This window comes from Astyanax mexicanus, chromosome 24, assembly GCF_023375975.1.
Source record: "Astyanax mexicanus isolate ESR-SI-001 chromosome 24, AstMex3_surface, whole genome shotgun sequence".
Classification (NCBI taxonomy): domain Eukaryota; kingdom Metazoa; phylum Chordata; class Actinopteri; order Characiformes; family Acestrorhamphidae; genus Astyanax; species Astyanax mexicanus.
Window position 1 is genome coordinate 21,602,588 of NC_064431.1, and position 13,205 is coordinate 21,615,792.

General features: G+C 36.1%; 1 protein-coding gene across 1 annotated transcript; it reads right to left on the minus strand.

The window, feature by feature from the left end:
* Positions 1 to 917: 917 nt before the first annotated feature.
* Positions 918 to 6,643, minus strand: il19l (interleukin 19 like). Its single transcript, XM_007247790.4, has 5 exons — positions 5,636 to 6,643; positions 4,310 to 4,372; positions 3,001 to 3,153; positions 1,972 to 2,046; positions 918 to 1,218 (listed from the first exon to the last, which is right to left on the minus strand). The coding sequence occupies exons 1-5, from the start codon at positions 5,783 to 5,785 to the stop codon at positions 1,135 to 1,137; spliced, it is 525 nt and encodes a 174-aa protein (XP_007247852.3). The 5' UTR covers positions 5,786 to 6,643; the 3' UTR covers positions 918 to 1,134.
* Between the last annotated feature and the right edge of the window lie 6,562 nt (positions 6,644 to 13,205).

Here is a 13,205-nt window from a genome sequence, read left to right on the forward strand (position 1 = left end):
TGTACTATATAGTGTGAAAAATATTCTACTCAGTGTTATTTTCTCACCTATCACAAGAAGCTCAAGCAGTCACCATCCTAAATACACAGCCAAGCAACCAAAAAAAAACAACTTAAAAGGAAGCATTTTCAAGGAGACACTTGCTTCCCAGTTATGTGCTACACAGAGTGTAACACAGAGTGTAGCACATAAGACTGCTACACAGAGTGTAGCAGTCTTGAAATGCAGGGTATCAGAATTATACATGTTTCTACTTTTCATACTTCTCAACCACAATCAAATTCACTCTGGATGGAACGATTTATCTTTTTTTTTTGTTTTTTTTTTTAGATGTGAAGCCGTAATAAAAACAAGCCAAAGTAAAAAGGGAGTAATATGTCTATTTTTAAAATGTAAGGTATATAAAATGCAGATGATTGATTGAAAATGTAAGGAGTAGAAGTAACAAGTAATCTGAAAGATAATTACTTCAGTAAAGTATAGATATCTAAACGTTCTACTTATGTAAGGTAACAAAGTGTCCGTGCTTAGTTTCTTGACACCTCTGTTCAAGTGTTACCTCAGTGGATGGCTTCTGGATGAACACAATTGTATAAGTGGTGAGGGGTTATCTTGTGAGTGAGACTGAACAGTGTCCAGTGTGCTCAAGGCAAGGCCACTTGAATCATTATTGGAATTTCCCAAGGCCCGATACTTTAGCTTTTATGGGACAAGGCAATAATCGTATGACATGATTCTAGTTCCTGTTCCATGAATAATGCCACCCCATAAATAAACATAAATGAACAAAAAAGGAATTGCTTGTATATTCACAATCATTTATTTAATTATTTTATTACAAATAAAGACCTTAATGGTCTACTATCAAGCACAACGTAATTGTCATGCATTTGAAAATAAATTAGACAACAGGCATCACATAATAAATTAAAATCAAAACAGCGCCAATAGATATTCAATAAATAATCAGTAGTTATGATTTTAAGGTCAAAATGTTTTCTCTGGTAATTGTAGGAGGTCTACATGTAGCTCCTTCAGTGATTCAACATCCTGTGATCGAGTGAATGTCCACAAATAATCCAAAAGTCTCCACATCCACACAATGTCCAGCTTTGCTTAGTTTTGGTGATGGTCTCAGTTGCTGTGGAAGCTCTCGAGCCACTCCAGCACAGAGTCCAGCTCTCCAATCGCCTTCACCGAAGCTGCTCCCATCTCCAACTGGGTGAAAGAACAAAAATGGTAAATGAACAGAGAGTCTTAACCAAATGCCCGTCTGGCTTTGTAGCATAGCAAAAGTACTGGGACACCTGCTCATTAATTTATTAGAGGTTTGGAAAGTTTAAAGTGGCTATGTTCCAATAAAATCCAATCTTTAACGCCACATATCGATATAATAAAAACAAGACCAGTTTTGGGCGTGTTACTAGTTTTCCAAAAAAGTAACTAAATTACTCCACTATAAAATCAACATTGTTGTTTTATTCTACAAACTACGGACAACATTTCTGTTATTTAGCATTTATTCACAAAAAATTAAAAATAAAATAATATGAAATAATAAAAAAGATGCAGAGCTTTTAAATCTTAAATAATGCAAAGAAAACAAGTTTATATTCATAAAGTTTAAAGCGGTCCGAAATCAGTATTTAGCAGAATAACCCTGAGTTTTTAATCACAGTTTTCATGCATCTTGGCATGTTCTCTTCCACCAGTCTTACACACTGCTTTTGGATAACTTTATGCCACTCCTGGTGCAAAAATCCAAGCAGTTCATCCATCTTCCTTTTGATTATGTTCCAGAGGTTTTCTGATTGATTTGGGAAAATCAAAGAAACTCACTATTTTTTAGTGGTCTCTTATTTTTTTTTTCCAGAGCTGTATATATATTCTCTATATATTATATGTGTTAAGGTGTATTGAGCAAATATATACTACAGTAGAGCTTCTGACAACAGTAAAAAAAACACTTGCCTTGTCATAGTTGGTCTGGATGGCATCAAATTTCAAGTTGGTTTCTTGGCTGCACTGGCAGTGCATCTGAGCATGCTTTAGGGAAGAAAATGTTACAGATTATTTTCATGCACTTATGAGGTTATAAACCAATGGCAATGTTATTTAAATTATTTTTTAAAAAATGATCAGTTGGATAAAAGTCCGATGACAATGGTAATTGCTAATACTTTCTTTTTTGTGAGTACATACTCAGCAATAAAAGCTCCTGATTGGTTCTTGGCTTATGTGGTTCAGTAGAACTGTTACATTATGCTAAAGACTCAGATCAAAAATCACTCACTGAGCCTGAGGAAGTTGCAACGTCCTGGTCCGATTCTGGCCAACACCCTTGTTTACAGAGTATATTACAACCATCGACACGAGACGCTACATTCATGGCCAGTACTGCTTTTGCAAACTCTCAGTTTGCAGAGTATAAACAACATTTAACTCAATTTCTCATGGCGGATGTACAGTCTCAGCCGATTCTGGCACACATTAGCCAAACTTGGGCCGATTCTCCTGCCTTCTGGGGACAGCTTTATTCTGGAACCAACTGAGACCAACTTGGCAGTTGGATTAATATGGACTTTAACATCATTAGATAGAATGTGAGTGATCTGAAACATTAATGTTGCTTGGCGAACAAAAAGACCAGCAATAACACACATGCACAAAATCAAATGTAACGTTTTATACTGGTTTATAGCTTGTTAGCCAGATGGCTTAAGTGTATACAGTATGTTTTCACTTCTAATGCCAGTTTAGACCATCTGTAACCAGCTAGCAAATAAGCTGGTTCTATTGCTTTGCCATACAAGATTTTTGTGCATCATTTTGGTTTAACGTCTGTCTATATTTACTGTATTTTGAGCTAAAACTCATTTATTGTGTTTTTTTGACTTATTGCATTACTTTATTACTTTACCATCTATTACCCTCTGTTTGTAAGAGTGTAAATATACTGGGTTGTTGCTAAATAATATTGTGCTAGACGACAAAACCTACACATAATTTCAGTTCTTTGGTGATGCTGTGGAAAGAGTTGGCCAATACGCTGGTGGTTCTCCTGTGGAGAGACTGGCTGCTTGTGTAGCTGCTGAAGACCTTCTCGATATAGAACCTCAGGACCTGCCTGAGGAAGCAGCAGCTCTCTGTGGCCTGTGAGGACAAGCACAAAAGCAGTAGATGTTATAAAATACACAAACAGAAGTATTGGGACACATACTGGTGTTAATGTTTCTTCTGAAATCAAGAGTATTGAAATAGTTTGTCTACTGTTCATGAAAGATTGGCTTTACCATTTCTGTGAAGATTGATTGATTGATTGCATTTAGCATGAAGAGTTCTTGTGAGTTAAGAATATTGGCTGATCCACATCTCATTCCTGACTCCCCCACTCATTTTAAATTCCACAACTCTCTAACTCAACTCCAACTTATCTCCAACTTCCTAACTAATCCCCAATTCCTCCCCAATTTCCCTACCTATTCCCAACTTCCAAACATTTCCATTAGTCCATAATTCATGCCCAAATCCCAAGCTCATCCACAACACCCCAACTTCTGAATTTTCCCAGCTCCTTCCAAATTCCCCCAGTCATCTCCAACTCACCTCCAACTTATCTCCATTTTCCTAACTCATCCCCAACTCCCCAACATTCCTTTTAGTCCCTAATTCATGCCCAACTCTCCAACTCATCCACAACACCCCAACTCATCCCCTTCTTCTCAACACATTCCCAACTCCTGAAACCTTCCCCAGCTCCTTCCAAACTCCCCAGTTATCTTAAACTCTCCATCTCACTCCCAACTTATCTCCAACTTCCTAACTTATCCTCAATTCTCCAACTCATCCCAAAACTCTCCCACTCATCCCCAACTCCCCAACATTCCCACTAGTCCCTAATTCCTGCCCAGTTTCTCAACTCATCCACAACACCTCAACTTCTCCTCTTCTCCTCAAACTTATTCCCAAAATCATCCCCAGCTCCTTTCAAACTCCCCCAGTCATCTTCAACTCATCCCTAATTTCCCAAATCCCCCACTCATTCCTAACTCATCCTCAACACTCCAACTCATTTTCAACTACCCAACTCATCCTAAAATCCTCTATTCACTCTCAGCTCCCCAACATTCTCACTGATCCCTAATTCCTGCCCAAATTCCCTCCTTATTCCCATCTCTTTATGTGAGAAGGATTTTGTGCAAATAACTTCATAAACCTGTTTTGTTTAGCCCGTAGACCTATTCTACCTGGTTCAAAAAGTTGAATAGATTCATTACAAGGCGAGTCCACAAATATTTGTGCATCTCACCTGCAGATTTTTCATAATGTTGACTTTCAGCAAGCGCACACCCTTGTGGCTATCATCTGTGAGCTGTAGAACAACAAGAGATTATATCAGGAAAGAATTTCAAACATGCAGGGCCACAAAAATTCCCCCCCAGTAGAGATTGCAGGCCGAGTTTAAGCTTTGTCCTGATGAGTTTGCGATTTACTATCCTCAAGCTATACTGCCTTTCTATACGTTTATGGGGAAATTTTTCTCCCCAGACGTAAACAGTTATCTTTATCAGGTGTATTCTTTTTTGTGTCCTTGTGCCAAAGGCAAAACAAGGATTTTCCCAGCAAACTTTTACTCCAGTTCTTTTGACGTACAGCAGGAGTTTGACTAAATATATATTAGCAGTAGCGTTTTGACATTGATGCATGCTGTGTTATACCCGTTGCCGTACTTGTTAGGTGAGAATATCAGTAACAAGAAACTTGAAGCTGCCGTTATTACTAGAAATAATGTGGGCTGTGTACGACGTTTAGTCTGAGAACATTGTCATAGTCATGTACTTACTATGAGTCATTTATCTAATAAGCGTGGAGTAGAGCTCTTTTAAAAGGTCCATTTTCGCTTTACTCATTTACGAAGAATCGAAATTACAAGTCATCGTACGATACTGTTTGATTTTCTTGTTCTGTTTAAGAATGAAACAACTCAACACTTTGAGTCCACAGTAGGATTCCAATAGTATGAGATTTTCACGATATGATACTTGTTTTAGAATGTATTACGGTACAACAGTATGAGGGTATTTTGCAATTTACCTATAGCATTAAGAGAATAATAATGAAAATAATTATAAATGTGATTGATCACAGACTAGTTTATTTACACTGCATGGGCTCTGTTTCTCTGAGCTGGATTACTTACTCACAATTGTTGGCAGGCTAAGAGTTGGTTAAATAGAGATCTGCTGCTTATTATAATATGTAACTGTATCATGGTTGTAATTCATGTAATGTAGAACCTGCATAATGTAGAAGCCGAATGTATAAAGTTGGTTAGCCACTATTAGGAGATGCTAACAGCAGCCAGCCTCAGAAGTGCAGAGTTGGGTAGATGCAATGCTAACAGCCAGCCTCAGTAGGCATGGAGCATGCTAACTGCTTGTTTTTTTGAGCTGGATTACTCGCTGATATTTGTTGACATTGATGATGAAGCCCACAATCATTTAGGAGCTTTCCAAAGTAATCCCATGATGCATTTTCTGTTTATTTGCCTTTTTTTCACCCATTTTTATGCAAGGGTCTACCTCGCATCTCTGTAATCCTAATCTATAGGCCCTGAGGTTCTGAGAATACTCACCATGCTGTGGCGGATCTGCTGGAAGTGATGCCTGAGCTCATGAGTGTGGACGGTCAGGCTACAGGTGCCCAGATGGAGTTTTCTGCACAGGACTGAGCCCCATAGACTGACCAGCAGTGTGGATACAAGCAGGATGGGTGAAATCTTCATTGTTGTTTGGACAGATAGTATGACCTGAAGGATGAGATGATGTATGTTACTTGACGATTTTGAAAATAACCCACAATTAAGACCCAATTTTATTGCTCAATTGTACCTCTATATCTTTGTTTTAAGTGTCATTCCCTCTCTTGGAACTTAGTTGCATGGGGCTACTTTGTCACAACCCGTTTGAAGTGTCCTTCTTAAAAATCTCCGTACCCTACCCCTCTATGCCAAGCCGAAATCAGGACGCAAGGCTAAGTGGTAGGGGCAATAAGTGAAATGGGATTGGCCCTAATTGGTATCCATTACTACCTACTAGCTAGACCTCCAACATCATTCAGTGCTAACAGACATGAGTCAGATCTTTCCACCTCTCTGACTCCGGCTGCTGATGGCTCACACATCACATCTCAAGCTCTAACAGACAAATGCACTGGTTAACATAATGGATAACATTAGCATTTCACGTTCTTACCCATAGTGACCAATTTGAGCTGATTTGGTGTTTGGAGTCATACCCAAGACTCCTATTGGTGTAGCACAGTATATTAACACAGACCAGGGATTGAACCCAATTTACTCACGAGGTTTGGGAGCTCACTATCAGGTAGACTACGCCAGACTGACCACACCAACCATTTTTCTTCCCCATAAATCTGGAGTGATATTGCTACCTTGTGTTTGACCTCAGATGTTGAAATTGTCAAGTAAATTGTAACTAGAACACCCCCACAAGAGAACCTTAACAACATCTTACATTTCTGAATAAAAAGAGACCAAGTGGAAGAGGAATCAAGAGGAAGATGCATGATCACAAGCCATCAAACCAAGCTGAACTGCTTGCATTTTTGCACCAGGAGTGGCATAAAGTTATCATTCAAAAGCAGTGTGTAAGACTGGTGGAGGAGAACATGCCAAGATGCATGAAAACCAGGGTTATTCCACCAAATATTGATTTCTGAACTCTTAACAATAGTGAAACCCTTGTTATTATTTATGCACAGAACCATTAAAAATATATTTATTATTTTTAATGATCTTTTATACAATATTTTACACCAATCTAAAGAACCCTAATTTAAGAAAAAACTATGAAGCATTCAAATATTTATGTGTTATCATAGGACTTTGCAATCTATTCAGAACCACTGCCTTTACTAAAGAACCGTTATTATAAGAATCAACACTGGCCAGGATTCAAACCAACAACCTTCTAAAGATACGAACCTTTTACAGTGGATCTAGTCAAGTAGTTTTCAAGTCAAGTAGTTTTATTGTCAATACTGCATATGTACAGGACATACAGAGAATTGAAATTACGTTACTCTCCTTCCCAATTTTACAGCAAGTACAGATAATAGATATAATAAAGGAGAATGGGAGACACTATGTGTACAATACAGCAGGGACACAAATAGACAAAAACAAGGTGCAGTAGTGTGGCGGAGAAATAGATATATAAATATAAGTGAAAAAAAAAAGAAATAGATATATAATATAAAAGAGTGGGAGACACTATGTGTACAATACAACAAGACACAATAAACATACGTAAGACGGAAGACAATAGTGCAATATTGATGGTGATTGAGATGGAATGACAGTATAAATAGTATATAACAGTAGTGCAAATATGGTATATGGTAAATAGCTTAAGGCAGGTAAAGTGAATGAGTGCGTAAGGAACACAGTATTCTTTTAATATTATATATATTTACAATGTGTGTGCAAATTTAAACAATATGATAAGAAAAAATACAATCTCTTTTAGTGGAGAACTAAAGTGAAAAAAACAAGAATGTGAAGTTTGTTAAATAATAATCTAATAAAGATATATAATCATGTGTAATATATGCATGCTGTATTCTTACCTGCTGAGGTCTGCTGGGTGCTCTTGGAAAGTGTGTGAGTGTCTCCATGCTGGCCCTGCTGTTCTTATATCAGGATGGAGGGGAAATTCACCAGGTATTCCTGAAGGCTTTCACTCACCTTTACTGTAACAGGAAGTTGCACACAATCACAGCATCACAGCAACGCTGCTAACTGGCTGAGAGTAGCAGATGCTTTAATGCTAAACTACAAACTCAAAAGATGCTTTATCATTTCATCCTAAAAAAGCAAGTTAAAGTTTAAAATTATAAGTTTCTTTGATATTTACTAAATTGAAAACCTCTGGAATATAATCAAGAGCAAGATGGATGATCACAAGCCATCAAACCAAGATAAACTGCTTTAATTTTTGCACCAGGAGTAAAGGCATAAAGTTATCCAAAAGCAGTGTGTACGACTGGTGGAGGAAAACATGCCAAGATGCATGAAAACTGTGATTAAAAAACAGGGTTATTCCACCAAATTTTGATTTCTTAACTTTTTGAATATGAACTTGTTTTCTTTGCATTATTTGAGGTCTGAAAGCTCTGCATCTTTTTTGTTATTTTAGATATTTTTCATTTTCTGCAAGTAAATGCTCTTAATGACAATATTTTTATTTGGAATTTGGAAGAAATGTTGTTCTTAGTTTATAAAATAAAACAACAATGTTTGTTTTAGTCAAACATATAGCTATAAATAGCAAAATCAAAGAAACTATAATAATATAGGTCTTATTTTTCAGCGCCAAGATCAATGGTTTATTGTTAAGGATCACACATCCAGAAGACCTGGTCAGATCACCTTTTTACGTTTTATGTTAATTTTTATGGTCCTGCAACGACTGGCCCTACTCTCTCTGTAGTATTTTAACTGCTGCCACCTCAAGAGCTCTCATTGAAGACACAATCACAGAACTTCATGAGACTATTTGAGCTGAATTTTAGGCATGGATTATCACAGGACACCTTTAGGAACCTCTACAACTTCATGCTGAGACATCTGGCATGTTGCAGCTTTGCTCATGTGTCACACATTACTTCTGTTGGTTTAGCTTAATACATGTGACTAAGAATTACTTATATCAGTCAAAATTTTTAATCATATATTGTCACTGGTAATCTATCATTTTCTTTCGAATAATATTGCAATCCGAGACTTTCTTCTGTGTGCAACTGTTCCTTTGACAATGAATGTACTATAATACATTTGGATGTGTTTAACATGTTCCTTTATTTTTCTTACATATTTACATAATACAACTGCACTTGTCCTTTGTTTGAAGCTGTTTGTCATTTTATGTAAGGATGGGAAGAAAAATCCTAAGAATTTTATCTCAGTACTGGATTTTTGGAAATTCAAATGGGAATTCAACCACTTCATGCTTCTTCTTCCTGTACCTGTACCTGTACCTGTACCTGTGATTTCCTCTAACTCTTACCTGCTGTTCATAACAGCCATTCATATAATCATACCAGGACTTTCTCACTGGCAAGTTTCCAAGTGCATTTTCTATATTTTGTTTCGTCATGTTTCGCCTGTTACGCTGATTCAACAGTTGGCTTAAGTAACTCGAGACAAAGAGAAATATTGCATCTATTTTTATCTCCTTTTGGTTGTCTTGCTGTGAAATTCTTCAGCTGTTTCCTGTCAACTGTTGTTTTTTTTACTGTTGTTTATTCAAGTAAACAGGCACAGAAGTTTGTGTCATCTACCGGCCTCTCGTTTCCTTGCACATTGCCAAAGTGGTTCTGATTTTTCTCGTCAAACCTGTCAGTTTCTTCATACCAAGCTCTTACCACACATCTTTAGCATCATCCTTCACTATAGATATGAACAGGTTCAGCCGTCATCCTTTAGTTTCTATTAATAAGCAACTTTATAAAATCTCAGCATTTACTAAAGTTCACAAATCCTGTCCTTAAATAAGAATAAACAGCTCTGGAAAAATGATGGACAACATTTCTTCCAAATTCTAAATTAAAATATTGGCATTTAGAGCATTTGTTTGCAGAAAATGAGAAACGGCTGAAATAACAAAAAAAGATGCAGAGCTTTCAAATAATGAACCTTAAATAATGCAAAGAAAACAAGTTCATATTCAAAAAGTTTTAAGGGTTCAGAAATCAATATTTGGTGGAATAACCCTGGTTTTTAATCACAGTTTTCAGCATCTTGGCATGTTCTCCTCCACCAGTCTTACACACTGCTTTTGGACAATGTTATGCCTTTACTCCTGGTGCACAAATTCAAGCAGTTCAGCTTGGTTTGATGGCTTGTGATCATCCATCTTCCTCTTGATTATATTCCAGAGGTTTTTAATATGGTAAAATCAAAGAAACTCGTATTTTTTAAGTGGTCTCTTATTTTTTAAGAGCTGTAGATGTCCTGTTATTTTACCTTCATAAAAGTAGTAATACTTTCACAGCTTCCACAGGACAGGGCAAAAGTCATGGGACGTGATACATCAAATAAGAGTGAATTACTACTGAGCTAAAAAAAAAAAGGATAACTCAAAAGAGAAATGTGCTACTGAAAGAATGAAGGACATGGAAATAACACTCAGGTTCCCGGATAAGGTGATGACACTGATTCATGTTTGTTGATTCAGAAGGGAACACTGTGTGCAGTTCCAGCAAAGAGGAACTGCCAGGTATTTGATAGAAGAATGAAAAGCAGCTTTTTCTTTTAAATCTTTTAAAGCTCTAATGATCCGCATAGTTTCTCCACTGAACAAAATCGTTCCAGGTCGTTTGTTATGGAGAAAATATAGATGTACTAAGCAGATCCATCACTGCTGTGAATAAGCAGAGCAGAGCTCAAACAAAATACTATGGATTTGTTATGTCATGTTTCAGCATAATTTATGCATTTTACAGCGAGTAATCAAAAATTGTAATTTTGAGTCAAAAAAGTGTTTTGTAATGCACAGTAACATGTACAATGTTGGCACCCCTGGCCTGTTTTCAGTATATGTCCCTTTTTGCAATTTTAAATGTATTTTATGAGTATATTTTACATCTATTTCCTTTCCATTTGGTGTAAATCGCTAAGCAATGTCCAAATGAAGTTTCTTTTAACATTTCTTTCATGCAAGCAAAAGTTAATCGTTTTTTTGGATTATTATTTTTTGTTTTGTCCAATTTTTAAGGTAAGCATATCTAACACGTTAATTAGCTCATTATGTGCAACAATTGGCTTGTTCAGAGTCAACATTAGACGTTTAAAAACTTTTAAAAAACTTCTACTCCTTTCTCTTTCTCTCTCTATGTATAAAGATCACTCATCTTTTAGGTCAATTTTAATCTAAATATTGATTATATGTATATTAACTAAGCAAAAAAAAAAAAAAGAATATATATATATATATATATATATATATATATATATATATATATATATATATATATAGTAAAAAATATTCCAGGAACACTTTACAATACATTAAGTACTTATGACAGTAATTAACATTGTAATTAAATGGTTAATTAATGTCTTAACTCATTCTAATAGACAGTATTAATAGATAGATAATAGATATTAATAGTTAAGACATTATTAAAAATTTAGATGTTAATGCTTAAAAATGTCGTAAATAATTAATTGTCATGATTAATAAAGTCTTAACTTGTGTCAATCGGTAATTAGTGGAGACATTCTGTAGTAACTACATTAACTGTTAATTAATGTACCATTATTGTAAAGTGTTACCCATATTCGTTTTTATCCATTTTTATCTGTTACACATGGGTCAGTTCTATCTGGGAACATTACTGCTGTGCCTTACAGTTGAGCATAAATAGAGTTTTTTTTTTTGGCCTTATTTCAAGACTCATGTTTTAAAAGTGTACATAATATATATGTATGTAGAAATCTAAAGTCTAAGTCATTCTGCTTAGAAAACCTACAGTACGAAAGGCCAGATATCTGTAATACCATTTGGATAATTACTCAACGTGATCCGGTGACCCTTGGGGCCTTGGGGTCAACAAATCCCTCGGATGTGTATAGGAAAGTTTGGTGTGTCAATGGACACGTGGGTTTTCGATTGCATGTCGTCTAAAACCGTGTGTGTGAAAATTGGTAATTTCCAGTGTGTTGTTTTTATAAAACAAGGGCATGTTGTGGGAGGAAGGAAGTGCCAGGGGCCTGGTCTCATGATGTGGCATTGTGTCACGTGCACTTGAGGTTAACATACGCATGATCTGAGCATCAGCTGTGTACATTTTGGTGAGTGTGCTCAGAGTATATCCTCTGTTGTGTTGTCTGTGGTTTTCCGGCCACTAGAGGGCGAACAGAAGACACTTACGTAAGCAGCAGAATCTCCATGAAGATACGATCTTGATTGGGAGATAATGTGGTATTGTAGGGCATTATCATTGCATCTTTACGTATTATTGTTGTCAACAAATGTTTATGCATTATCTCACTTTTTATAAAGTAGGCCGCGTCCCAACTGCCTTAGGGTGCTTACTCATTACTAATACTAACTAGTTTTGAGTATGAAATATGCACTATAGACACTTATTATATAAAAAAAGTGTTGGACTGTAATGTTATTTGTATAAAAGACCATGTTAAAGGAGAACTTTTTGTGAAATAGCCCACCACCGTTCACACCCAGCAGTCCATAAAACAGTGCTTTTAACTAATGCTCCCAACAGCCTTACAGTGCTAGCAGTAGGGGCATAGCTTTTGTTGCCCATGCAAAGAAATCTCTATTTTTACAGCATTATAAATGCTTTAAGAAGTAGAAATGCATGAATTCTAGCTGTATCTGAAAATATCTATATGATATTCATGCAGTAACACAGAAAAAAAAATTCTTCTATCCGACCTATTTCTTGCTAAAAATAGTAAACATAGTGATGCAATAATGAGCAATGCTATGCCCCTATTGGTAACATTGTAATGCTTTTGGAAGTATCAGCTAAAAGCACTGTATTTTGCAATGCTGCAATGCAAAATTCTTATTCGTTATCATGTTTTACTACACCCCAAGTCAATTTCACACCAGATTTCTACTTTAAGATTCTTTACACAGATAGATACAAAGATTCAAACAAAAGCCGAGAGCTTGAGTTGAATGATATCAATTCCAAACATGATAAAAACAGAATATTAAGAAATAGACGCCATGTCAATTACATTAAACTACATTATATTATATTATATCTTATCATCAAAGGAATAGCTGAGTAGTGTTAGATTACAGTGTTATTCAGCAGGAAGATAAAGGTTAGCAGGAACAAAAAATGGCTAATAAATTGACTGATATAAGGAACTTTTGGTCAATACAGTATTTGTTGAGCTACACTTACAGTAGTATGTTGCGTATAAAGCATGTGCAAAACAGGTATCGCAACATTCCTGACATCTCTCGCCATGGAGTTGTAGAGGTTCCTAACTAAAAATATTCTCGTACAGTTCCTGCTGCAGATTTTGCGGTTTTTTTTTTGTTAATAGCGGGTTACAATAGAATCCCACAGGATTTGACAGACCAACTTTACATGAATATAGGAATAGGAGTTAAATGTTGAATCCATTATTGTTCCTG